Here is a 26,606-nt window from a genome sequence, read left to right on the forward strand (position 1 = left end):
CAACTAATCAGATCAGAGGTGGCTAATGAACAAAATCAGTCAAGTAATAACATGTATTTTGCCTGGATTTGTTTTCATGGAGCCCTGTGTGCACAGGTTCATTGTCAGAAAAACTAATTTAAACTAATCATACAGGTTTTCCAGACTGAGATTCAGATCCTAAATTAAACAGGAAATTCAGTGGAAATCCTCATTAGCAGTCCACTTCACTGAAGCACTAGTTACAGCATGCAAAAAATATAGAATCAGCTTTGAATTGAATGTTTCACCTGAACAGAATAATGTTAGTATGATAAATTGTTCTTGTTGACCACAAATACCAGTAAATGTTTTTAATTTAGGACTGCCCATAAGAGACTAGTAGAGCAAAACCTGTACAAACAGTGGCCCTTGAGAAACAGATCCAGTTCATTTGGCATTAAAAAAATAAATGAAATATTCACCTCAGGGACTCCCATTTTCCTGCAGGCATCCAAAAAGTTTTCAACATTTCTGCGACATTTAGCCATGCTAAGCTTGGGCTGAAGGTTTAACGTATCCATATACAGATGTCAAAAAAGAGAAACAAACAAACAAAAAAACAGGTTAAACTTCAGGCTAACAAACACATGCACTATCATTCAAATGTTTTTTTTAAGGAAGTAATTTTTTTATTCATCAAGGACGCATTAAACTGATCAAAAGGTTTTTGCCATTACATTAATAAAATACAAATGAAGGGGCTCATGAACTGAGAAACCAAAATTCCCTTGATCTTTTCACATATCGTTTGATTGATAAGTATGGAGTATTTATGCATTTTTAATCTAAATGGCAGCGTCCACCTGTGAAGGACGTAGACTGTCAAACACACAACTGTTAGTCAATCATAGCAGTAGGTGTTTACTTCCAGGTCTACAATCTGCCACGCTTATTCAAACAGAGCGTTCTGATGAGGGGGGTCAAAAACAGGGCAGAAAATAGCCTATTACGTCTAAATTATGTTTTTTGATGTAAAAATCTTGATAACATTATAAGTGGACCTCAGAGAACAGTACATACTAAAAAGGCAGTTCATGTCCCCTTTAAAATGTTCAAATAGAAAATTTGTTTTAAATGATACAATTTACAATTATTTTAAATAATTGTATTTCACAATATTACTGTTAAAGCCTTAGTAAGCACAAACACTTATTTTTTTAAAATAACATTTTAAAAATATATTTAGAAATATAACTGACCTCAAACTTTTGAGTGGTAGTTTATAGTGTTTGTGTAAATGTGTGGATAATTCAGAGATGACTCACCACTGCAGGGGATGGTACATGGATACTGGCCACTGAACGTGGCCGAATGTGATTGACTAGATGACAAAGCACGACCCCATCCATGAGAGAAGAGCCCAGATCTTCTGGAAGAACTACTTTCAGTCTGCTCTCAATACTCTGGCAAAAATCAACATGATTGGGATATAAATAAAACATTTTCATTCAAATATTTTAGTCAAAAAAGAGAGAAAAAAAGAAACTATATATATATATGTATATATAGTACTGTATATATACTATGTATATATACAGTAGCTAAAATAATTTGTTCCATCCTTAAAACATTCGACAATTAAAATATATCCAAAACCCCTTTTTCACTTTGAAAGGGTATATCTATTGTTTTACAAATTTCTTCTTTAGATTTTGTTTGTTTGAAAAGTGTTATACAGTTAATTTACATAGCTTCTGTGTGAGTGTGTTTGCATACCTCTCGTAGTTGCTCTATGAGCTCCAGCTCCTCTTTGAGCTGCTCCATCTTTCTTCTCATGGTGAACTGAGGATCCACTGATTCCAGAGTCTTGTGCGTCCTGAAAAACACTGTCACACAACTGAAGCGTCACCAGTCTGCACAGAGCACATTATATCTCCTGTCTTACTCTGACATGCATAAAGACTCATTTAGTCACTTTCTTTTTAACGTCACATCTATCATGATATCCCAAAACTCTTAACTTTAGGTTAATGTCAATTTTGACATGAAGAGGATTAAACCGTAATCAAATGTTATTACTGTTGCCATTGTTACTTTTTAAATGACAAGCTGCCTTGTCAATTTACATCACAATGAACATCCTGAATTCTTAAGGGAATGAGATGCTGTCCTTAAGTGACAGCTGATAGCTTTTATTATATGATATTTCCCCACAAGGGGGAGCATTAGACATGAGAGAAAGAGGGAGATTGAGAAAGACAAGAACACAATGCTTCATTCCCCACATCTGAGTGTGTTTCTGTAGTTGCATAACCTCTCATCCTGTGAAGAAATGAAAGAAAGAGGACAGTATGTAGGGAACATCAAAAGGATGTTATTCCAGAACATTCCTCCCTCTTTTTGCTGTCTCACAGTTCAAAGCCCTGGAGTAGTGTTTCGTGCTTGGACACTAATGTAAAACAGCAAGCACACGTTAGACATCTCTAAACGGCATTAGAAAAAAATGACTGTGTGTGTACAAATTTGTACCCAAAAGTGAGGTAAATCTGTGAGGTAAATGTAAAAATGGTATAAAATCAAGTAATTTATATATATATTTTTTCCCCAATTGTATAAATTAAGAAAGTTAGTGTTGTTAGGATATATTATTAATACCTATCAGTATATAAAAACAATAGTCTAAATTGCTAACTTTCATAGCTTAGATAGTTAAATGTGTGTGTGTGTGTGTGTTTGCATCACAGTGAAAAACAGTCTCTGAAAAGTCACCTCTCATGCTGTGTTTTAGGGTACATTTAATTACTTAAAAGTATGTATTTTTTATGTTCCCATACCTTCTCCTTTTTCTGCCAGTCTAGCATAGCAACACTGGCTCAACCAATGGTGTGAGTTTGAGAGCGAGGCTATCTGTTCACCAACAGCTAACCAGGGTTGTGTTTGGGGAAAGCTGTTTGAAAACAGTCATTTTTTTGAAGCTTGACACAAATTAAACCATTTAGCTTTAAAGCGAAGTGTCTTTCTCTCACATTTACTTTCTGTCTCAACGTCTCTAAACTCTAAGAGCAGCACACATCCTAATCCAACTCTTTCACGTGTTTACTGTTACATTGTGTGCAAGAGACAGCAAGTATTCCAGAAAGTTATTGACAAAAAGTGCACTTAAATACACATCACAGACAGAAAAAAACACACAGAGGAGAGTTTCTGACGCCCAACAGGAAGTTACAAATTCTCCAAGTTTTAGTAGCATTTCTCTTGTGGACAAAAATAAACCTCTGTAGAATCTGAATATATATAATTCAATACTCAAGTTCAAGTTTCAATACTATGAGTACAGAGCTATTCATTAGTAAACTGTTCTCTTGTTCCATCATTCCCTCTTCCTCTTTCTCTCGCGCAAGACGATGAGTAAGTACAGATGTCTTCTGACAGTTTTTCATCCTCTGAAAGCATTTCCACTTAAATGGAAGTCAAATTTTCCCTCTGGGGCCATTATCTAATGCTTCAAAATAGCAGCTCTATAAATACACACAGCTCCATTTAAAGCCACTGGGCCACCCCAAATTTCAGCTCAACCACATCCCCTCTATCACTCCTGTGTTTTAAAAGACCCTGCAACACTACACCACAAACCTCAGAAACATTTTTTCTTATTTCCAGATACAAAAAATTTTCTATACATGATGAGTGACAAATTTAGACTAAGCTAAAAGAAACAGTTCACCCAAAAATGCAAATTCTGCCATACTTTACTCACCCTCATGTTGTTCCAAACCTTTATTTCTTCCGTGGAACATGACAATGGTCACCAAAACTGTTTGGTTATCAACATTCTTCAAAAGATCTTGTTTTTGTACAAGAGAAAGACATTCAAACAGGTTTGGAATGACATGAGGTTGAGTATATGTTGACAAGTCTTTCATTTTTCAACTTTCACCAGCTGCTAGTGAATCTTACTTATTTCTTAATTTCTTCCACATATGAACTTTCAAAAATATTCAATTTCTCTCAGCCAAATAGGAAATGTCAGTCAGTAGGCATTATAATGAGAGTAATGCTTGCCCAAGCTAAATCTGCTGCCATCATGCCAGGGTACTGTGGGTGGTTGCCAGAGTGTTGCTATGCAGTATTGCGTTACAAAGCAGTTGCTAAGGTTTTTTTTGGATGTCATAAAGCATTGCTATGTGGTAGCTAGGGTGTTCTGGATGGCTGCTTACCAGCCCAAGTCAAAAGAGTCCACACCCAAAAGTCTTTGTTATTCTGATTCCAGTAGCGTGGAAAATGAGTTACGTATTTTACATTTAATATTTACAATTAAAGGTTTATTCAAATCTCTATGATAGTGACTCAAAGGCTCAGCAACCACCATTCAAAATAAAAAATAATATAAGAAGAATAAAAATACCCGAAACAATTTCATCTTGACAAAAAAAAAAAACACAAAAGAGACTAATTGCAATGCATGTGACTGCACAGGACGATACATTGAGCAAACCTACCACTGCTTGGCATGTCTCCTTCAGCTGGGCTAGGGGGCGTGTCTCTATCAGTGGGCAGGGCCTGTGTAAGGGGGAGGGGACAGGGCGGAGTCGAGCACGGCACAGAGGGTGAAGCTAGATGTAGGTTTCAACATTAAGCATAGTGCCAGTAGGAGGAGGAGCCAAACAAATCATTTTCATTGGAAAACCACAGGAAACAGGCAGGAGTTTCAGGTATCAGAAAATAGGAGGGTGCCAAGCAACAGCAGTGTGTGTAATAAAAGCAGACAAGCAAGCAAGCAATCAGCAGTTCAGGGAAACAGATAAATAAAAGGGAAGAGAAGGAAGCAGGAAGATATGCAAAGCAAAATGACACGTAAATACAGCACAACACAAAAGAGAAAATATTAAAAACAATAAAAAATTCAATGTTAGCAGCATTTCAGTACTAGTTTGTTGGCATGCTGTTAATGCACCTGGTACATTTATGTTAACTGTCAGACTCAGGGCATGATATTGCTGGTAATGTTAGACATAAATAACAGATCACAGATAATGATGCAAATGCTAGCTTAGATGTTAGAGGGGGAAGCAACAACAAGCCTCTATGCAGATAAACAAACAGCTACATGAATTAAACAGCATCCAGATGAAGCAAGCTGTTGTGTGTGTTTATTTAACTGTATACATTAATAATGAATGGTATTTGTGAAAATATAAAATCTCTGTGTAAATGAAAAGAAAATACAGGACATATTCAGTTACCATGTGCTTTTTCTAAACCTATCAAGATGCAGTTTAGGCCCTGAAGCCAAGAGAGTAATGTTAAACAGCAATATGAATGGAAAAAAGCCTGACTGTAATATTGTATGGTTTTTATGAGCTTGACAGGATAACAGGTGTTGGCCACAGGCAAAAGGTATGTAAATCTTTACATACAAACACTTCCACCTTCTTACTACTGAAATGTGATGATAATGAGAGAGCCCAAAATGTGCACCATCCTCTAAAATGCAATGCCACCCATGTCAACCTGACCATCAAAATGCCAGCCAGCACATTGGCACCATGTGTGTTAGTAAAACAACACTGTTCTCACCTGATCTGGGCTTCAGACCAAAGGGAGGGGAGCTCAGTGTGGGGCTGGAAACTGGGGTGTTGTCTTCACTCTGGTACATGACAAACACATTCAGCATAAGTTCACTGAATCATTTTTAAAAAGTCAAATTCCGTTGCATAACGTTACAGTGGTGTAAAGCCACAGTAACATTAAACTGAGTCAGAAAAAAGATTTACCTTGGTAACTTGGTTCTCACAACTATCACCTGATCCTTCCAGGCCAATCACGTCACCCTAAGAGTGAGGGAAAAAAACAGTCTGTGGGATTCTGGAGATGATGTAAGACGTTAACAGACCAGCTCTTTAGACATAGTCAAACAATGTGTCACTGTTCTCTGCTTCCATATGACTCTTTGTCTTTCTTTCTCAAGTCTCTGTTTGTTTGTTTTCCCATTTCATTAAAGTAGAAAGACAATTCTCAATCCCAAGTGAGTACATTTACTTTAAATATATCATTTCTATTCAATCTAAAATGGTGATTTATGAAGCCATGGCATCATGGACTAAAAGTACTATTAATAAACATAAATGCATCCAGCACAACATACATTTCAAACACTGTAGATTGAGTGAAAAAATGCCCAGACGCAATCTACAAACCAGTGGAAAATCTGCTGAATTGTGCAGAATGAATTGGTAAAATGCTAAACAGAGTACTTCACTCTTTGTGGTAGATGACGGCACAATCAAATTCTAGTGTTACTGTGAACGATTCACCAGTGCACATTATTCCAAACAAATAATATTTTTATCTTTGAAATCTTTAATCAAAATGTAATAAGCTTTTCCCTTAAAACAACGTTAAAGGGATAGTTTAGATTCTGTCATCATTCACTCACCCTCATGTTGTTCCAAACATGAATGACTTGCTTTCTTCTGCAGAACATAAAAGTAGATATTTAGTAAAATGCTGCTAGCCAAATACATCTCAAAATGTTTACTTTTATATCCCACAGAAGAAAGAAAGCCATGAGGGAATGCCATGTGCGGCGAGAAAAGAATATTTTTGGCAAACTCTCTCTTCAACGATAAACTACAATGCTAACCAATAGCCAAAAAAATTATTTCAGCACTTTTTTTTTAGCAATCTTGTATCATTCTGTACATTGTACATTCTGGTATGGAACACCCTCTTTTTATAATTCAGTCACTTCCAGATGAATAAAATCAAGAGAATTCACATTGATTTTAATGAACAAAAATGCAGAGGCCATGTAGAACTTTTAAATGGCAGTGGCTCCAATTCTGTGGAAATCTGCATTGTTTTCTTTGGAGTTCTGCGTACAGATTCCGCGTTTACAATAGCACAACTACAACGAGAATGAGGTCACCACAGCACAAACAAAAAGCACGTATGTGGCAGCTACATCTAAACCATTTGTTTGGCCAATTCGGTACAAAGTGCACTACATACAAATGACAAACACATTTGCGCCAAATGTTAATCACATTTGCGCCAAATGTTGTCATTTCTGAGAGACCAGCTGCATTTTTTATAACAATGTCCCCACGTGACTTGCACAAGTTGCTCAAGTGTTCACTGGTCAAACAGGATGCATCTATAGGCTGAATGGCAGGACTAGTTTAGTCAGATTACCTGTTGTGCCATGTGCAGGGCATACTGTTGACATGCGAGCTGGGCCTCGAGCCGGGCCCGTTCTAGAATGTACTGTCTCTTCCTCTGGAACTCCCAGCATTCTCCAGGAGCTGCCTTCAATGATAATCACGGCTCTTAAGACCATCAAACTATGACACTAACCACAGCACACATCATGCTGGTAAAAACAGCCCAGGAGTTAAACTGGATGTACTTATGACACACAAGGAGCACGGCTAACCAGAACTACTGCACAGCATGGCTAATTACGGTTAATTACAGTTTTAATAACAGGAAATATTTTCTTATCATCCAAATAATCATATCACATCACAGCAAAGACATCTACAGTACACAGACAAACGACAACACAAAAAAACTACCACAACAGACCACTGCAAAATAAAGGCACATCATACACCAACATGCAAAAGATTGGGGTCAGTAGGATATATTTTATACTTTTATTCAGCAGGGATGCATTTAACTGATCAAAAGTGACAGTAAAGACATTTATAATAAATAAATGCTGTTCTTTTGAACTTTCTATTCATCAAAGAATCCTGAAAAAATTGTATCACGATTTTTACAAAAATATTAAGCAGCACAGATAATAATAAATATTTTTGAGCATCAAACTAGCATATTAGAGTGATTTCTGAAGAATCGTGTGAAACTAAAGACTAATTTAAAATTTTGTAAAATAAAAATTCTGCTTTGCCATCACAAATTTTTGATCTATTTTAAAGTCTATTAAAATAAAAACAGTGATTTTGCATTGTAATATTTCACAATATTACTGTTTTACTGTATTTTTATCAACTAAATGCAGCCTTGGTGATTTTAAATGCTTCTTTTAAAAACATTACAAAATCTTATCAACCCCAAACTTTTGTCGTGTAAGTACTTCAAACCAAACAGTGCTACTGTCTTAATTTTGAGCAGTTTAAGTGAAGGGAATGGATTTTTGCAGCTGCTCTTGAATGAATGAAAAACTAGCACCTTTTGAAATTAAACTATGTCAAATATGACGTCACATAACTGACATCACACAAACCATCTAAAAGGTGTGTGAAAGACAATGCCCCTGGGAAACTGATCTACCCTTCAACAATAGCCCACTGATCTCAGAGGAACTCTAGAGAAACACTGCAGTCTACAGCAGCACTATAAAGAGGGAAATGAACAGGATGCTTAGAGGAACCAGTAAGGTCCTCTTGTACATGTGTCTGATGTTAACATGTACCAGCGGTTTACCTTTGGTGTCGCCTGACCCTCGTCACTCTCTTGGCCACTGCAGGAAGACAAAAACAAGAATGGGGTGTTGGTGAGAACTGTAGCATGTAAAGCAGCATTACTACTGTTTTGTATTTACTGTAAAACATTTAAACTGTGAAGCTGCAACTTACTTGAGCGACTCGTCTACTGTAACCATTTCCACAGGGTAGAGCTTAATACCAGAGAGATCAGTTGAGTTCATGTTAACCCTATATACAAACAAGTTAAATCAATTTAATTAAAATAGTACTTTTCACGACACGCATTGTTTCAAAGCAGCTTTACAGAAAACCATAATGTAATATAGTATGTTAATATATCTTCATGTTTTATAGTTGCATTTAGTAGATCTGGACAATAATATAGTTTACATTTTGCGATGACACACACCATTAACCGTGTTATCCTACCTGTTAGGATCCTGTAGCATTTCCACTGCTTCCTTTAACTGATTGATCATGTTAACCTTTGACCTGTTGGACCCAGTAACATAATATAAGAATATATCATTTAACTATTGACCAAATTCAAAGAACGCAAGAATTCAAAGAAAGACAGAAACAAAGAGAGACGCATGATAAATATCTGGATATAAACGTACGTTTGTTCTGAAGTCCAGTTGTTGTCTTCCTCTATCCTGAGGGGCTCATCGAAATCCGCACCTCGACCCTTCAAACACACAAACACACACATCAAATTCAGCTGCAAACTCTATCATGTGACAACAGGCTAAAGGCCTAATTGGCTAGAATTTAATGAAACAGATTCACCACTGCCTGTTTGAAAGGGTGACGCACACGCAGATGGGAATACACACACACACACCGCTTTATACGCACAATGTCCCTCTAGACGTGGATTACTTCACAAGGGAACTGCTAATGCACAAATAAACACTGTCTGCGCCAATCCAATGATGCAATGAGACATTATCAGATAACCTAACAGTTACTGGAACATAAAGCGCTTTGCCAAGAGAAGCAGATGAAAAATATGACAAGAAAAGAATGGAATGAAGGGAAATAGGGTAGATAAAGGCAGGAAAGAGAAGAAAAAAGATGTTCAAAATACTCCAGCTGGGGCTCAAACTAGGACATTACAACTACAATAGGAAACAGCCAACATTAAATAAAAAGGAAAAACAGTACAAACAAAGTAAACAAAAAACAGATCTTAAATCAAATCAGATATTCCCACAATATTCTGAAAAGCGGGATGATTTCACATTAATCTTTCAAAGCAAAAAAAACCCCCAGCAAAACAAAACCCCTAATGAACATTTCACATGCCTCTTTTCCATTTAGAGCAGTGATTTTCAATGAGGCCAAAAAAGGACTTAAATGATTTATAATAAGAATTCAAATAACTAAACAAAAACAACTAAAAACAACTATGCTTTGTCTCCGAAGAACCAGGATTCCTACAGTCTTGGCGAACCCGGATATAAGGTAGCTTAATTTCATGTGATTTCCTGGAATGGAAAAGTCATAATTCTTGAAATATTAATAAAACTCCATGGGCAATTTTATACAATTTACAAATACACATTTTTCTAGTTATGCCAAGATCCAGAATATTTTATTAGATAGAAAAGTCATTTGTGAATATTGTTGTGGACAATAGGGGACCCTGCTGCCAGTGCTAGTGCCAATCTGAACCTATTCCACACAATTTAAACAGAAAAAGTGGTGTTGAATTGGCCCCAACAATCTGCTGGTCTTGAACGTCAGAGTTCAGGGCAGGATAATGTGCTCACCAAGTTTAGTTTTAAAAACAACAACAACTTAATCTGGCTTCTGCACAGCACCATTTAATTGGCAAATGGACAACAGTGTAATGAAGGAGAGAAGAAAGTGAGACTGGAAAATGTGCATGAAACTGATCTAAACTAGCCTGGGTGGAGTAAAACCTCCTGATCCGCACTGTGCATAAATTCCAGCTTTCAATACAAACACACTTCTGACAGACCATGAAAAGATCAATCTTTAACACACTCACTTTGATATAGTTGACGAACGGTGAGCTGAGTGTAGAGTCTCGATAGCTTAGATGCTCCTTGAGAGATTCCGATGAACTGTCTCCTACCGGACACACACACACAAAAATTAAATAAAAAAATTAAAACTAAATTATTATACTATGCTAAAGAGTTTTTCGCTGACACTAAATGTAAATCAAAACCGCTTTCAATTACATACTAATGTAAGTGTAATGCAATTTTTGCTTTAAAAAAACAAAACAATACTGACATTATGCCATAATCTCTGTAGATAAACTTAATTTTAATCCTGGAACATTCCTCTAACTGAAAACAAACAGAAACCTAAAGAAGTACAATTACTGTAGTGTTCTTCTAGAATGAACTGCATAGTTCTGTATAGTTGTATGTAGAAACTGCATTTCTGTATAGTTGTATGTACATATGTTTAAACTGTATTTATCCGTATTTGAACGTCTACTGTCAGTGTCTTAAATGTTAACTGTATGCACCAAGGGTCTGAGAGTAACGCAATTTCAATTCTCTGTATGCATGTGCCGTACATGTGGAAGAATTGACAATAAAGCAGACTTGACTTGACTTAACATGTACACATTCATTCACACATGCAGACACAGAGTGGACATGTCAAGTAATCTTATTGAAAGCTTAAAGACTAAAGGACCCTCCTATCAGCTTAGCAGTCACACACACACACACACACACACACACACTTTTCCTTTCTTCCTGCAATGTTCTCGGTTTTCATCTCCTCCTCCCTTAATTCTCCTTATGTGCTGACACTGACTTCCCAGCCAGTATCCACACTTCCTGTCCAGGACCTTCCCCTGGGCTTAACCTGGGTCTCATACACTCTTGGTATCGCTCTACTGTTGTGTCAGCCTAGTAAGAGGATGTTTTTCTCTACAGGCTTTTAATATCCTGTCCACACATTTGAGGGCATGTTTGCGCGTGTGAGCAGCACCTGTCAGAGCACTGATGTGTTCACTGGAGTCGTCTTTGCTCAAGCCCTCCTCCTCTGTGATGTTGGTCATGGGCACATTCAAGCTGAGACTGTCTTCATCTGATGGCTAGAACACAAAAACACACCATCTAAAACACCAGCTAGACAAACATTAAAAATACACTATACATTGTTTAAAAAAGTATAGGTTATAATAAGACTAAATTAAAGTAATTGTGCTAGAATTGTGATGGTATATTTTGTAACATCTGCTTATGATCCTTGATGGTCGTTGGGGCTTTGTGTCTTAAGAGACCCCTTTTAGCCTTTTGACATTTGCATATAATTCACAGACCTGGCCCCACATTCTACCTTTATATGGGTGCTAAATTGCCAATGGTTGTCCCACCCACTGTCAAAAAGATGCTAAACAGATTAAACTATCTGTTCTCTCCATCTGACTTTCCACATTCCAAAGAAAACTAAATGACCCTCGGTACCAGGCCTGGTTGACCAGTGGACTACCCCCACGATTACAAGACACATAACACACACACAGAGACATTTTCTTTATTTAGACCATAATTAATCAGTTACAAATGTATCTGGTATATGCATGTGTTGTTTGTATATTTCCTTAGTATATTAGCCTAGTTACCACTCGTTATTTCTTTTAGATGTCTCTTTCTTGATATCAAAATTATCTGCTCTTTATTCCTCAAACAATGATGTACACCATGTAATCGTGACATGCATCATACTATTTTTACTGTACTGTGGGAAAAATTACACCGATTCTCCAGACCGGTCATAAAACATGCAAATGAGGTGTCAAGTGGGACAAAGAAACACTTTCCCGCTGAAACTATTGGCGCTTTTCCACTGCATAGTACGGCACGGCACGGTTCAGTACAGCTCACTTTTGGCGGGTTTTCCACTGGATACAGTACCTGGTACTTTTTTAGTATCACCTCGGCCGAGGTTCCAAGCAAGCCAAACAGTTACCAAAACGTGACGTGTAAACTCTGCTGGTCACTGATTGGCCGGAGAAAATCGTCATTACTGCGTCACTGAACTTGCGACACGAGACACAACAGACCCGCTAGATTTAAATCAGCACAGCCAGCGAAGGATTGAACGCAACTTTTTTGTTTGAAGAAACGCACCTTTTTGTATCAACCAAAAATGGCTGTTTCGTGGTCTATTGAGGAAGTACAGACGTTCCTCTCGTTGATAGCCGAGGAGCGGATCCAGCGAGAGCTTGATGGGGCGACGCGGAATGAAAAAGTTTTTCAGGAGGTCGCTAAGCTCTTGGCCGCACACTGCTACCACCGGACTTACAAACAGTGTAGGGACAAGTTAAAAAAACTGAAAAGTGACTACAGAAGCATAAAGGACCACAACGGCCGGAGTGGTTCAAACAGACGATCGTGGAAGTGGTTCGACCAAATGGACGCAATCTACGGAGGTAGACCAACGAGCAATGGGAGGGAGGGTGCCCTGGACTCGGCCACGCCGTTGTTGGAGAACACGATCGAGGATGGTACGTTGGGTTATATTATCTAAATATAACGCTTGAAATCTTAACTTTATTATATTATTATATTTTATTGACCGTCGATTCCTATTTTATTTCTCAATTTCACTGTAAAATCATGGTGTAATGAAGCACAAAGTCCTAGTAGCTAACAGTTATCAGCAGTAGTGCTATTGTTCATGATGTTCATGTTTTCTTTGGTGAGTTGCAGTAATTTGTGCATTCCCAACTAATTAGACAAACTTTGCGTCTCAGACTCATTGTCCACGATTCACTTGCACTTTCTCCATGCAACGACGACTCCTCTTCCCAAGCGGTGCTAGCAGCGTCTCCACCACGCCCGCCAACACCATCACGATCAACCTCCAGCTGCACGACGACACTGTGTGGTAACAGGTATAATACAAATTTGATATTTCATATATCATAATATGTACAAATAGGATATCACAATATAGTATACACTCACCTAAAGGATTATTAGGAACACCATACTAATACTGTGTTTGACCCCCTTTCGCCTTCAGAACTGCCTTAATTCTACGTGGCATTGATTCAACAAGGTGCTGAAAGCATTCTTTAGAAATGTTGGCCCATATTGATAGGATAGCATCTTGCAGTTGATGGAGATTTGTGGGATGCACATCCAGGGCACGAAGCTCCCGTTCCACCACATCCCAAAGATGCTCTATTGGGTTGAGATCTGGTGACTGTGGGGGCCATTTTAGTACAGTGAACTCATTGTCATGTTCAAGAAACCAATTTGAAATGATTCGAGCTTTGTGACATGGTGCATTATCCTGCTGGAAGTAGCCATCAGAGGATGGGTACATGGTGGTCATAAAGGGATGGACATGGTCAGAAACAATGCTCAGGTAGGCCGTGGCATTTAAACGATGCCCAATTGGCACTAAGGGGCCTAAAGTGTGCCAAGAAAACATCCCCCACACCATTACACCACCACCAGCAGCCTGCACAGTGGTAACAAGGCATGATGGATCCATGCTCTCATTCTGTTTACGCCAAATTCTGACTCTACCATCTGAATGTCTCAACAGAAATCGAGACTCATCAGACCAGGCAACATTTTTCCAGTCTTCAACCGTCCAATTTTGGTGAGCTCGTGCAAATTGTAGCCTCTTTTTCCTATTTGTAGTGGAGATGAGTCGTACCCGGTGGGGTCTTCTGCTGTTGTAGCCCATCCGCCTCAAGGTTGTGCGTGTTGTGGCTTCACAAATGCTTTGCTGCATACCTCGGTTGTAACGAGTGGTTATTTCAGTCAAAGTTGCTCTTGAATCAGTCGGCCCATTCTCCTCTGACCTCTAGCATCAACAAGGCATTTTCGCCCACAGGACTGCCGCATACTGGATGTTTTTCCCTTTTCACACCATTCTTTGTAAACCCTAGAAATGGTTGTGCGTGAAAATCCCAGTAACTGAGCAGATTGTGAAATACTCAGACCGGCCCGTCTGGCACCAACAACCATGCCACGCTCAAAATTGCTTAAATCCCCTTTTTTTCCCATTCTGACATTCAGTTTGGAGTTCAGGAGATTGTCTTGACCAGGACCACACCCCTAAATGCATTTGCATGTGACTAAAGCAACTGCCATGTGATTGGTTGATTAGATAATTGCATTAATGAGAAATTGAACAGGTGTTCCTAATAATCCTTTAGGTGAGTGTATATATCATTATATACCGTGTCTCATGAATTCCTGTTGCTTACCATAAATACATTATTTGTAGCTACTGTAAATGTGATAAGGTAGATATTTTAAGGATGTTACTGTACAGTTCTTTCATAAATTAATTTGTATAAAATCACATTTCAAAATAATTACTCCCATTTTTAACTCGATTTTCTTCATTTTGGTCCAGGCAAGAGGAAACGGAGCCTGCACCATCAGGAACATCTTGCGGTATTAAGAGAGATGCAGGTGGCAGACATTCAGCAGCAGGAGCTGAACCGTGCCCAGAGGGAGCGCCACTTGCAGATGGCACTTGAAGAGGCCTGACAAGCGAGGGAGCAGGAAGTGGCCTTGAGGGCAGAGGAACACTCTCAGACGGATTTCAATCAAGCATTCCTCAGTGTTATGGGGATGCTTGTCCAGGCAATGAGTGGCCGACGGGAATAGAACTCTCTTGCCGACTAATGCCATAGGCATTTGTGTCTTTGTGTTTTTTTTTTTTTTATAATGTTTGCACTACATGTCTGCACACTGTTAACAGTTTCTTCGGTTTACTTTAAAATTTATTTTTGTTGTATTTGTCTTTTGTATATCCGTTGTGCACTACATACATGTGCACATTATTTAAAGTTTGCTGTTTACATTTTCACTTATTTAATTTATATCAGCCAATTGTGCAGGTCTTGCACAAGGTACACTTGCACACTGTTTAAAGTTTGCTCTTTGTTTTGTAGTTTAAACTTCCTTTATGCCTTATGTATATACTTTTTGCACTTTGTATATTTTTAGAGTGTTTTCTGTTTATATTTTTACCTTTGTATTTGTGTTTTGCTTCAATAAAAACAATCTGATCGAATACGTGTACCCCCAGACTATATTAAAGATTTATTATTGTATGAGCAGGTAATGTAGCTCTAGATAAAGACAAATGATTAATGCCGCCATGATACAACCAAAACAAATAAAAAAACAAGAGATACATTGTAAACTTTGAAATATTGTTTAAAAATGTATTGATAATTCACTTTACAGAACATGCTACATGAATAGTTAGCTATTCAAGTAACGCTTCAGACCTGCACGAACATCCCTGCCCTCCTCCTCTACAGCCTGTGGCACTGCCACCACAGTCTCTGCTGCTGGGGGTAAATCCCAAGCAGTCTCATAGGCCTCTCCATGACTCTCACAAAGGTTATGTAGAGCACAACATGTCAGCACCATGGACTTCACAAGGTTGACAGCACAGTCATTTCTTTTCATAAGGCATCGCCATCTTCCTTGTAATCGACCAAAGGCATTTTCAACAACTACGTGTGCTCTGCAGATTTTCATGTTGTAGACCTGCTGTTCTGCTGTCAGGTGTTGTCGTCATCTGCGTGTTGTTGTACGAGTTCCCAAACTCTCTTGTCTTTTTTAGCTGTGTTTTCTTTGGCTGCCATCAGTCTCTTTTGAAACAAACTCCTTCGTCTTGCTGTTAAAATCATCCACATGCCGAGAATGAAGAACACCATTCCGTCGATATGCTCCATTGTTGTGTGTTTGTTTGTGGCGCGTTTACGATGATGTCACGGCAGTAGAGGCGGCGCACCTATAACGACACGTGAATAATCCCGCCCACTCTAAAGCGGTACTAAACTGCAGTGGAAACACAAACCGAGCCGAGTCGTACCACGCAGTGGAAAAGTGCCATATATGCCTTGTTATTGGTCAAACTAACCAAAATGGGTGTTACAGGGAAACCAGATAAAACTAGGTCTTCTCTTTACTTTCGGTGCCCTGGAGACATACATATCACCTTGGAAATCTCGCAACTCCCCTTTTGAGGGGAGTCCGAGCTTCTGGCAGTTTTAAGTCCAGTAACTTTGTCGATTCACTTTGGACCAATCAACCCATGGCTGGAATGACGAAGCTTTCACTCCCAAAGGAATTCATCAAGAATCTAAGCATTATACATGCACCAGGACACTTTACTCAGCACCAACAAAACCAATGCAAGTAACCGCTTGTTAACTATTTAGATGCGCTTCCAGGCTTCGACCCCTTTTAATTAAGGTGATGTGATTCTCTGATGGTTCTTAACAGGTTGTGGTTAGCTGATGTATAAATCCTGCCATTACACTCTACTCTCTTGCGCACGAGCGCTCTCTCTCTCTCTCTCTCTCTCTCTCTCTCTCTCTCCATGCCTTCCTTGCGTTGGCATCTATGTTTAATGTATGTATGTTTGTGTATAGTTCGATGTTGCATGTTCCCCTGTAGTGTAGTTTAATAAACATCCATATGTATGGTTGTCTGTGTCTGCAGCTCACAGAACGAGGTCACTTTAACGTTCTGGTTTTGTTACACACTCAGTGTTAAGAAGGAGATTATTCTCAGTGACCAGAGAAATAATTTTCCTTAGAGTCAATAGACGATTAAAACTGTCCGTACTGCGGACGAACAAATCATTTTATTTTACTATTAATGCTACAGTTAATTCCTGAAGATGAATATATAATTGATAACAACCCATTATGATTAATTATGTTCATCTCACTTTAAGCTAATTTGCTACAATTTTTATAAGGATTCAATATGGTATCAGTTTCAAACAGCATTGATTATACATGTACTAAAGTCAATTAGTATCTCTTATTGTATGAAGGAATTATAGTTAAAAGCAGCAAAATCATAAACCAGCTTGCATAATGCCACAATTAGGTAAAAGTTGGCAGAGTATTGAAAAAACTGTGGCGGGAATACTGGGAAAATTCCAAAAAGAAAAGTAAAATGTGACGATGAGGTCATTGTTTAATACTATATAAAAATGTGAGTTGCAAGTGTGATTGTTGGATGTTCTGCACGCATTCTTGTCTTAGTTGTCTTGAGCAATAAAGTCTGATTTTGGCATCTGGAACTTCCTGACTTGAGAGATTCTTTATGAAAAAGCGAGAAGACATTGTCTACCAAATATTTCACTGAAAAAAAGCATAGTACACTCTATCTCTAATATTTCAGCCTTAAAATTATTTTTTATAGTCTTAATTTGACATTTATTTTCATATATATGTATGAATGTATCATACATCATTTAGAGCTTAAAAGTATTGATTAGTATTTACATCGATGCATATTGATGTTCTATCATTATTATTCTATTTACTCTGTAAAGCACCATGAGAAGCAACCTTTAAAGCTATATTTTATATAGTATATTTTTCATTTTGTTTATTATAAAATTAATATAAAAATTGTTTTATCATTATTACTACTATTGACATCAGCATCATTGTGTCTTAAACAAGCATTTCACAATAAATTTACAGCATCAAGTAATTTATCTGTTCACACAGAAATTGAAAATGCTCTGCAAACAAGGTGCAATAACAGCCAATCAGAGCATAGTTAATGTTTAACATACAGTTATTCTGAGCGGGATTTTGGACCAATGTGAATTCACTATGGGCGGGGCTACCCAGCATAACTCTTAACTATACTGTCCTGTCCCAATGCTAGGACAGTGTATTACAACTACAACTGATGTAACAGTAACACTCTATGCTACAGTACATGATAACTGTCAGATACCAGCTATCAGACCTTTGTCCCTAAAGCATATGATCTTAATCCTGCTACTGTTTTATTGCAGCCCAGCCATAAGCAAACTAACATAACATGTGTCTTTAATAATGCTTTCCCTTTAAATTTGCAACATTGATGAAAACACTATATAGCAGATACATGAAATTAGACATGCAAATATCCAAAGCACATAGACCAGATGGTCAGGCTTTTTCTACATACATACACACACACACACACACACTGACCTCTGTAGCAGAAAGGCGTTTCTCTCCGTTGTCACTGCCCACCCCAGAGTCACTGTCAAGTTTTTTGTGCTGATCAAAGTCCTCAGTGCTGAGACAGAAAGAAGAGGGTGATTAGAAGTTAACAAGGGTCGCTTAGGACAGAAAAGAGAGAGAGAAGCAGCCTATGTCTCTCATATGAGAAAGAGAAAGAAATCTTTCAGTCTCTCTCTCTCTCTCCCTCAGAAGAGTGACCCCCTGCAGTCTATTAAAAGGATTCTCCTGAGATAAGGATGATAATGACAGGCAACACACATACACACACGACCTGGATTTTTTTTGAGATTCAACACTGTAATCTACATTCAGATCTATTTATACACCCATTTAGAGGTGAACGACTTGGTTAAAAAAATTATATATCGATTATTTTGACAAATATTCATATTATATAAAGATTTAATATAGCATATGGCTGCTGCTTAAATATCTAGACTAAAAGAATAAAACGACATTGGTTTTGACTTTGGATTCAAATATCTTTTTAGTCTACTTTTTGCTTTGAGGAAAACAGTGCACTTTAACTTTTGAATTGATAATAACTATAAACTATTATATATATATATATATATATATATATATATATATATATATATATATATATATATATATATATATATATATATATATATATATATATATATATATATATATATACACACACCTTTTTTGATTTTCACAATTTAATTCAGTCTACTTGATACTACTTTATAATCATGAGGACTGACCTCCCATTCGTGGGTCGTGTCAAGCTGAGGCGGTCTGCAACAGGAAGATACAGGGCATCGGCCATCTTGTCACTACGACATGCCTCCATGGCGAGGTATTTAAATATATGAATCTTGCCCTTCATGCATATCTGAAAGCAGCAAAAATAATGTCAGAATCAATTGTGAGAGAACTGAAGAATAAATTGTGTGAGTGTATGTGTGTGTTACCTGTGCAGGAGGACTCTGAAGTGGATTGTTCTCCAGCTGTAGTGATTGGAGTTGGGTCATTTTTCGATAACAGACAGGAATAGTAGAAACTTTATTACAGGAGAAATCAAACTTGACCAGGGGTAAATCTGCCAAATCTAAAAAAAAAAACACACATACAGAGAATTATTAAGCATTAGAGAATTAAGTGAATACATTTCGCAACAAGGGGGCAGAGAGGGCTGCCAAAATATAAAAAAAACAACAGTAAAACACACACAACAGCTCTTGAAAAGCAAAGAGGAGACATTTTGCATTTGGAAGCTCAATAATAAAATGTTTAGGGTAAACGTACGTATTAAGCTCACCAAAATCTACATTGAGACATTTTAGTGCACAAGATATTGGTTTCAGTACAAATTTATGTTAAAATAAAATATTAATCTCGCACACAAAAATATTAAATTTTATTTTAAATGACAAAAGCATTTAAGACATACATCATTAAATTCAAAATGTCTGGCAGTGCTTAATGGGTACATTTTTGTACCCTTTAAGCACACCCATGTTCCCATTAAGCTCACATCATGTTTTATTAAAAATTCTTGTTTATTTTAAGGAAACTTTTTAAAGAATAATTGTAAAAATATATATATTTTTGAAGGTACAAATTCAATCACACAAAAAAAACAGAACACTAAAATCAAGCAACAAGGCATTCAAGTCGATCAGTTATATATTCATGGTGAAGTGTCATCTAAGCACATATCAACATCTATACTAGTCCACTTTCAGCTAAGTAACACATTCAAAAATCAAATAAAACGAACCAATAAAACATTTAATTAATGGGGATGAACATAGAAACTAGCCTCATTATGAAACCTCTTTTTAAATGGTTGTTAACGCTCTTAAGACTGGAATACACTACATGATTTTTGCCCCAGTTTTCCACAGATTTACAGTCTGGAGAAGCTAGTTGCCAAAGATCAGAGCCAGTCTGCAGATTTGAGTAGACTTAACTTAAAGTGACAACCATCAATTCATATTTAAAGCTTAATGGGAGCAGCAACAATTTTTTATATATTTCATGTAATATTTATTAAAATGACAGGATTTTTGCTAAATAAATAGTCTAGGTCATGTATTAAGTTCATACATATTTTAATATGAACAACTATTTTTTTAACAATATCTATGAAATTATACTTTTTCTCATTGATGTCACACTGAAACTGTGTGGTTTTCATAGTCGTGTACCCTGTAAGCTCACCTTAAAACAATATGAAATCTTTAAAAATTACAGCACTGTAAAACGACAGACCAGCAATAAACAGTCAATTTATAATTTTATGGATGTAAAAGTACAAGCCAGTAATGCCTGTGAAGTAATATGTTAGCGTAGCACACAATCTTATACAGCTAGTCAGCTAACTGTGTTCTGTAGCATCTGCATTATGTTGCTAAAACTATCTTTTGGATGTAATTATTTAATAAGCAAAAGTCTGAACATTAATCTCTTAATTTTACAATAAGTAGTGAAACTTACCCAAAAATAAAGGCTTAAACAGCTAAAAAAAAACACACACATTTAAGGGGCTACTCTTTTGGTGAAAGTTTTCAGACAGCTTTCAAAATGGCCGCCAGACAGTGTGAACACATGGAGACTCATATCTCAGTGTGCAATGATCTGATTTACTTGAAATTATAGAAGGTATATAGTAACAAACACATCAATTGGTTAAGACATCAAGTAGGATAATAAATTATTTTTTGTTTTTATAATCTGATTTCAAAAATAGAAGTGTGCTTAATGGGTACGTGGTACCCTACATAAGTCTATATCATCTTCAATCAAGAAGAAAAAAAAAACAAAAACGTCAGCTACATAAATATAGATTTCTTATTTCAAAAAGGGTTGGATTTTGACAGAGATTTATAAATGTTATTTACTGGTCCTGGTAACTAAAAGACAGCAATGATTCAAAGTTAAAAATCTAAATTATCAGCAGATCTCTCAGGCAATCTATATTAATGCTTCAGCTCCATGAGGTCATTTTGGCACAGTGTGCTTGGGGAGACCATTACAAATGCTATTTTTCATAACCTGCCAGCATAATTTAGCTGAATAATTAGTTGAGCTGCAAAATCTCAGCTACAGACTTTTTTTTTGCCAAGGTAAGCTGTTGATATAACTCCGGCCACATGTTTCAGACAATGCTTGGCTCACAAAATCATTTTAGCACAAAGAACACTAAACATTTTCTCAATGTTTGCTTTTACTCAGAACAACTTACAAGAGTGTTGTGTTAATGGAAGTTTATAAGTTTATATAAGTATAACATGAGGCTGAGGGTTTTATTTGGCTTTGTTACAATATGTAGTGCATGTTGTTCCAAAATGATTGCTCACTGAATGACACGGATGAAGGAAAGACGTAACGGCCAGACTGAGCAATAGAGCTCAATACTACTTTTAGCAAAATAATTAGATAGTTTAAACAAAAAATGTGTCAACTTCATGTCATTCCAAACATGTACAACTTTCTTTCATTTTCCAAACACGAATGAAGATATTTTTTTGGAAACATGAGGTTTCTTTGTCTCCACTAAAACTTTCATGCATTAAAAAGTACAACAGTAAAATGAATCCATATGAAGTGAAGACTATAACCTCATTGTTTCTTGTAGAAGTTCCTGACAGATTTCATTAATAGTGTCTTCATTAGTGTTTTGAAGATGAATGAAAATCTTATGGGTCTGAAATGACATGAGGGAGAGTAAATGATGACAGACTTTTAATTTTGGGTGAACTATCCTCACTTTCACTTTCAATTCATGACGCAGAGAGGGCCTGAATAAGGAGGTTGGTTGGTGGAGCAGAGGTCAAACAAGGGCTAGATTTCCTGTAGCTGTGGAGCTACCAGAGGAAGTTTTTATTGGTAATGTGATGAGTAGTTATCGAGGTGAACTTGTCAGAGAAGCTGAAATCATTTCAACAGAGATAAGAAGGGTGTAGCGGTGTGTGAAGGATACACAAACACACACACACTCACCCTCTGGAAGGACACAGAGAAGGTTTCGGTGCACGTTGAGTTCCCTCAGAGCTTTGAGTTGGCCAGTGTGGCGTGGAAGAGCTGTGATTTCATTACAGCTGACATCCTGGTGGGAAAAAGATAGAGGAGGAGTTTAGAGTTACATGTTTATCTTCTGCTCAAACCTTTCATTACACTCACTCTAACTAAGTGCTTGTTGTAGTATATTATATGAAATCCCACATGGCATAAACCTACAAAACCTGGTCTGTGTATGTTCTCATTTATGGTTACAAAAAGGAGGAGGAGAAAAAAGATAGGGAGAAGAACTACCAGAGAAAAACTGGAAAGAGAGAAAAGCAGTACATTCAGTATAAGCAGATATGAGCCAAGTCGAGGAAGGCATGGTAATATATTCATAAAACAGAGAAAGTATCACAAACATCTCATTCATATGCAGGCATCAGAGGTACAGCACACAAGCTCACACTTACCAGCTCCATGAGATTGGTGAGCTGGCCAATGCTTTCTGGAAGTGCGTTGAGTTTGTTATTGCTGGCGATGAGCACTCGCAGAGGAAGACCACACACACATGCTGGCAGCACTGACAGCTGGTTCCGGCTACAGCACCGCAACGTTTAAACAAAACATGTTACAGCATCTTTCTTAATGCTACTCCTCAAGCAGAAGCACGCATCTGGAAAACTTCATTCTGATTGGTCAATCACAGCATTTATAGAAAATAGACATAAATACAAAGAATTTGGTTAAATGAGTTGGTAAACATTTTACTGTACATACAGAGAACTTATCAATAATGATTATAATAATCATTAATTATCATATGAAATTATATCTGATAAGATATCAATATTGACTAATTTGATTTATTTGTACAAATCTGGAAGACTGTATTACATGACTTAATGTAATATTTTTGTCGTTTTTCATTTTATTTAGTCTCTTTCTTTCTTTCAATGCATTTGTGCTGTAACCACAATCTTTTGATTTGTCTTCAAATCTTTTATGATGATTACCTTAATGAGGGCATTTCTCACATTATTTTGTTTCTATTTTATTTCTGTACTTTTAAATGCAATGTACTGTTGTTTATTTTTGTTTGGATGTTTAAGTTTATACCTTATCTAAATAATTACAACTTCCAAAATATTGTTCTATTATTATAATACGTAATAGTAAAATATAAAAATACAAACAGAGCAAACACACATATACATTCTCCCCCAAAATGTATATAAAATTAATAGAATTAAATCCTTGCACAACAGTTCAATTGTGGCACTGAAGACTGATAAAGGACTGATATTCAAATATAAATAATAAATGATTTGTTTTCCTTGGTCATGTGTGTGCCTTAGCCTTCCTGTAACACTTCATCTATATTACATTAAACAGGAAAAAGACTGACTTCAGGGAATTTTTTATGAGTTCATGAGAAGTAATAGCTAGATAAACGTTGCCTGTTATGACTACAGGATGACAGACAAATAAACAATTGTTAAACTGTCTGTGTGTGTGTGCTGAGCTAGAGGAAAAACGTATAAATCTGTGTGCGAGTCAGTCTCTTTTCACTTTCTTTTGGCAATTTTATATTCTCATGATCTTTCATCCATTTTTCATGATCTCACTTGGTTTTTCTGCTTGATTTTCCATCTCCAGTTTATGTTCACTCTTTTCAACCGTTAAGAGCTTAGTGCTTCGTTAACTTCTTACAAAACAAATTCCATCGCTAATTAACTCAGTGTGAATATCAGGCCTTCTGCAGGAGACATTTGGCTGGAGAGAGAAAACCCAAACAGAGGGAGAGTCTGTGTGTGGCTGTATTTACATTTAACAGAAGCAGTAAGGACAACCAGAGAGAAAAAAAAAAACATGTTTATTTAGTTCACTTTAATTTTGTATGTTATATGTTGTGCACTTTGTATATGCATCTAAAAGCCAATTATGTAACAATACCATCCAGTTATTTTAATTACCATAAATATTAAACCACACATCTTTAGAAGCAACCTAAAGACCACATTATCGGGTCTGGTGGACCCTAGTTTTGAGATTGACTAATCAACTCATTCAAACCACCCACCAACTAGTTGGTTTTAAAAATAGGCAGACTCTTTCTCACAGTCTCATTCAAAACACATATGCAAATCAAATATTTTAATACCACATTAGGTTAGGTCTGCTGATGCACAAACATGCAATCCTATATGTTGTTTGAAAAATAATACAAATATAATACTTCCAGTACCGTTCAAAAGTTTAGGGACAGTAACATTTTTTAAATGTTTCTGAAAGTATCCTACGCTCATCAAAGCTGCATTTATTTGATTAAAAATACAATAAAACCAAAGATATTCTGAATATCATTACACCTGAAAATAACTGTTTCCTATTAGAATATTTTTTGAAAAAATATAATTATTCCTTTGATGGCAAAGCATCATTTTGAGCAGCCATTACTCCAGTCATAAAAGTCACATGATCCTTCGTAAATCATTATCTTTTGTAGGATTATACATGTAATTGATCACTTTTGATTATTTTAATGCAACACATAACTTTCAATATATTTTCCTATTGTCTATCCTGAACCTGTTTTCAAATACAGTATGTGAAACAATAGACAATATGCACTAATTAATTGCACTTCAAACAGCAATATGTGAAATTCTTGACACCACATTTTATTTTAATTTATGTTGGACGCTTAATTGAGTAAGTGGTGTTTTGTTTTTCACCTTGGGAATAATTATGTTTATTCTGCATTTTTAATCCAATTTATGAAAAATATCTTCATTTTTTATACTAAAATATTGAGTCAGGGAGATTGTAAAGATTTAATTGTAAAGAGGTTTAAATCACAGTTTATTTATCAAACTGGAAACAGAAGGTCAAATTTATCATACCGCACTGTAGCACACGTGTGTGCTCTGGTTGTAAACTGTATAATATGGCAAATGTAGTAAAGAATTACTTGGGTAATACATACAGAAAAATGACAGCATACATACTGCTCACTGCAGAAATATTAGTAGTATGCTAGTAGTAGAATGCTATTTTAAGCATACTAACACATTCTGACGGTTTCTCACAATATTACGTTAATGCATTATGAGGCTTGAGACACAACACAATGTAATTCATCTCTCTGTGAATGTGTGTGTGTGTGTGTTAGTGTGATGCTCGCCTGATGTTCAAGCAGGTCAGGGACTGAAGGCTAATGACGGTATCGGGAATGCTTTTGATGCAGTTGTGATAAAGGTTCAGCGTTTCCAGAGAGACCAGATGACACACCTCTGACGGGATGTCAATCAAGCGATTCTTTGACAGATCTGAGAGAAAAAGAGTTCTGTTAAAGCTTATGCTTTAAAACATTGGTTAGAACATTTATTACACAACTAGCATGACTTTACATTACACTCAATGCTACATTTGTTGTTGTAGTACCCTAACTAAACACAGGGAGGTGCTTTCACAACTACAGACATCAACAAAGAGAACATTAGCAAAAACATTGGAGTGTGTGAAGGAGGGGATCCCAAGGTTAAGTTCCCTTCCTGAACACACACACACCTCATTTCAAAAGCCATAATTGGTAGTGCCTGAGCGCAGTTAGTATTTCATGTGCCTAAAGGTGATGTCATTGTTTAAATGATGACATTTAACAAATGTGTGTGAGGGTTTAACCACCAGACCGTTTCATCAAAGTGATCGGTGTTTTGCTGATGTTTCAGGCCATGTTTTTATATCAAATTCATAGGAATATTAATGAAACTGTGCAGCAGTTGACTTTATTGTGAGAGTACATGACTAAATTTACTACTCTCTCCCTGTATACATTATGTATGATACAACAAATGACAACTGTACCACTGACCTATACCACCTTGTCACTATGCATTAGTGTTTCCATGGAAACCATGCACACAGCCCTATGAGAGACTGCATGAGTGCTAATAGCTAAAGACAGTCCAAACACACACATAGTAGTTTCCATGCATTAAACAAGCCTGTCAAGAATCAGGTACCCATAATACACTACAGTATACATAGTCAAAACACACCCAATTTCCTGAGACAGGACCTAGATAAATAGTCCTACAAAATACACAAACTATAACTCACTAAGTAAAAGTAAAAATAAAAACTGGATATGCTCTAAATTTCATCCATACCAGAGATGTACTGAT

The 26,606-nt window shown here is 36.7% G+C and overlaps 1 protein-coding gene across 4 annotated transcripts in view; it reads right to left on the reverse strand.

The window, feature by feature from the left end:
• lrch1 (leucine-rich repeats and calponin homology (CH) domain containing 1) overlaps positions 1-26,606 on the reverse strand; it is a 57,406-nt gene that overhangs the window by 7,668 nt on the left and 23,132 nt on the right. Inside the window, exons 2-20 of one of the 4 annotated variants that reach the window (XM_079428121.1) lie at positions 25,604-25,748; positions 22,890-23,016; positions 22,417-22,522; positions 19,383-19,519; positions 19,173-19,303; positions 18,409-18,496; positions 11,397-11,502; positions 10,432-10,514; positions 9,035-9,102; positions 8,844-8,906; positions 8,565-8,642; positions 8,413-8,449; positions 7,156-7,269; positions 5,736-5,792; positions 5,539-5,608; positions 4,461-4,574; positions 1,738-1,847; positions 1,287-1,424; positions 444-521 (exon numbers count right to left, since the gene is read on the reverse strand). In XM_079428121.1, the coding sequence (XP_079284247.1) occupies positions 444-521; positions 1,287-1,424; positions 1,738-1,847; positions 4,461-4,574; positions 5,539-5,608; positions 5,736-5,792; positions 7,156-7,269; positions 8,413-8,449; positions 8,565-8,642; positions 8,844-8,906; positions 9,035-9,102; positions 10,432-10,514; positions 11,397-11,502; positions 18,409-18,496; positions 19,173-19,303; positions 19,383-19,519; positions 22,417-22,522; positions 22,890-23,016; positions 25,604-25,748 (1,850 nt within the window). The remainder of the gene's footprint in view (positions 1-443; positions 522-1,286; positions 1,425-1,737; positions 1,848-4,460; positions 4,575-5,538; positions 5,609-5,735; positions 5,793-7,155; positions 7,270-8,412; positions 8,450-8,564; positions 8,643-8,843; positions 8,907-9,034; positions 9,103-10,431; positions 10,515-11,396; positions 11,503-18,408; positions 18,497-19,172; positions 19,304-19,382; positions 19,520-22,416; positions 22,523-22,889; positions 23,017-25,603; positions 25,749-26,606) is intronic. The other 3 variants (XM_079428123.1, XM_079428122.1, XM_079428124.1) reach the window with 3 other exon arrangements.

Source organism: Barbus barbus (genome assembly GCF_936440315.1).
Source record: "Barbus barbus genome assembly, chromosome: 11".
Classification (NCBI taxonomy): domain Eukaryota; kingdom Metazoa; phylum Chordata; class Actinopteri; order Cypriniformes; family Cyprinidae; genus Barbus; species Barbus barbus.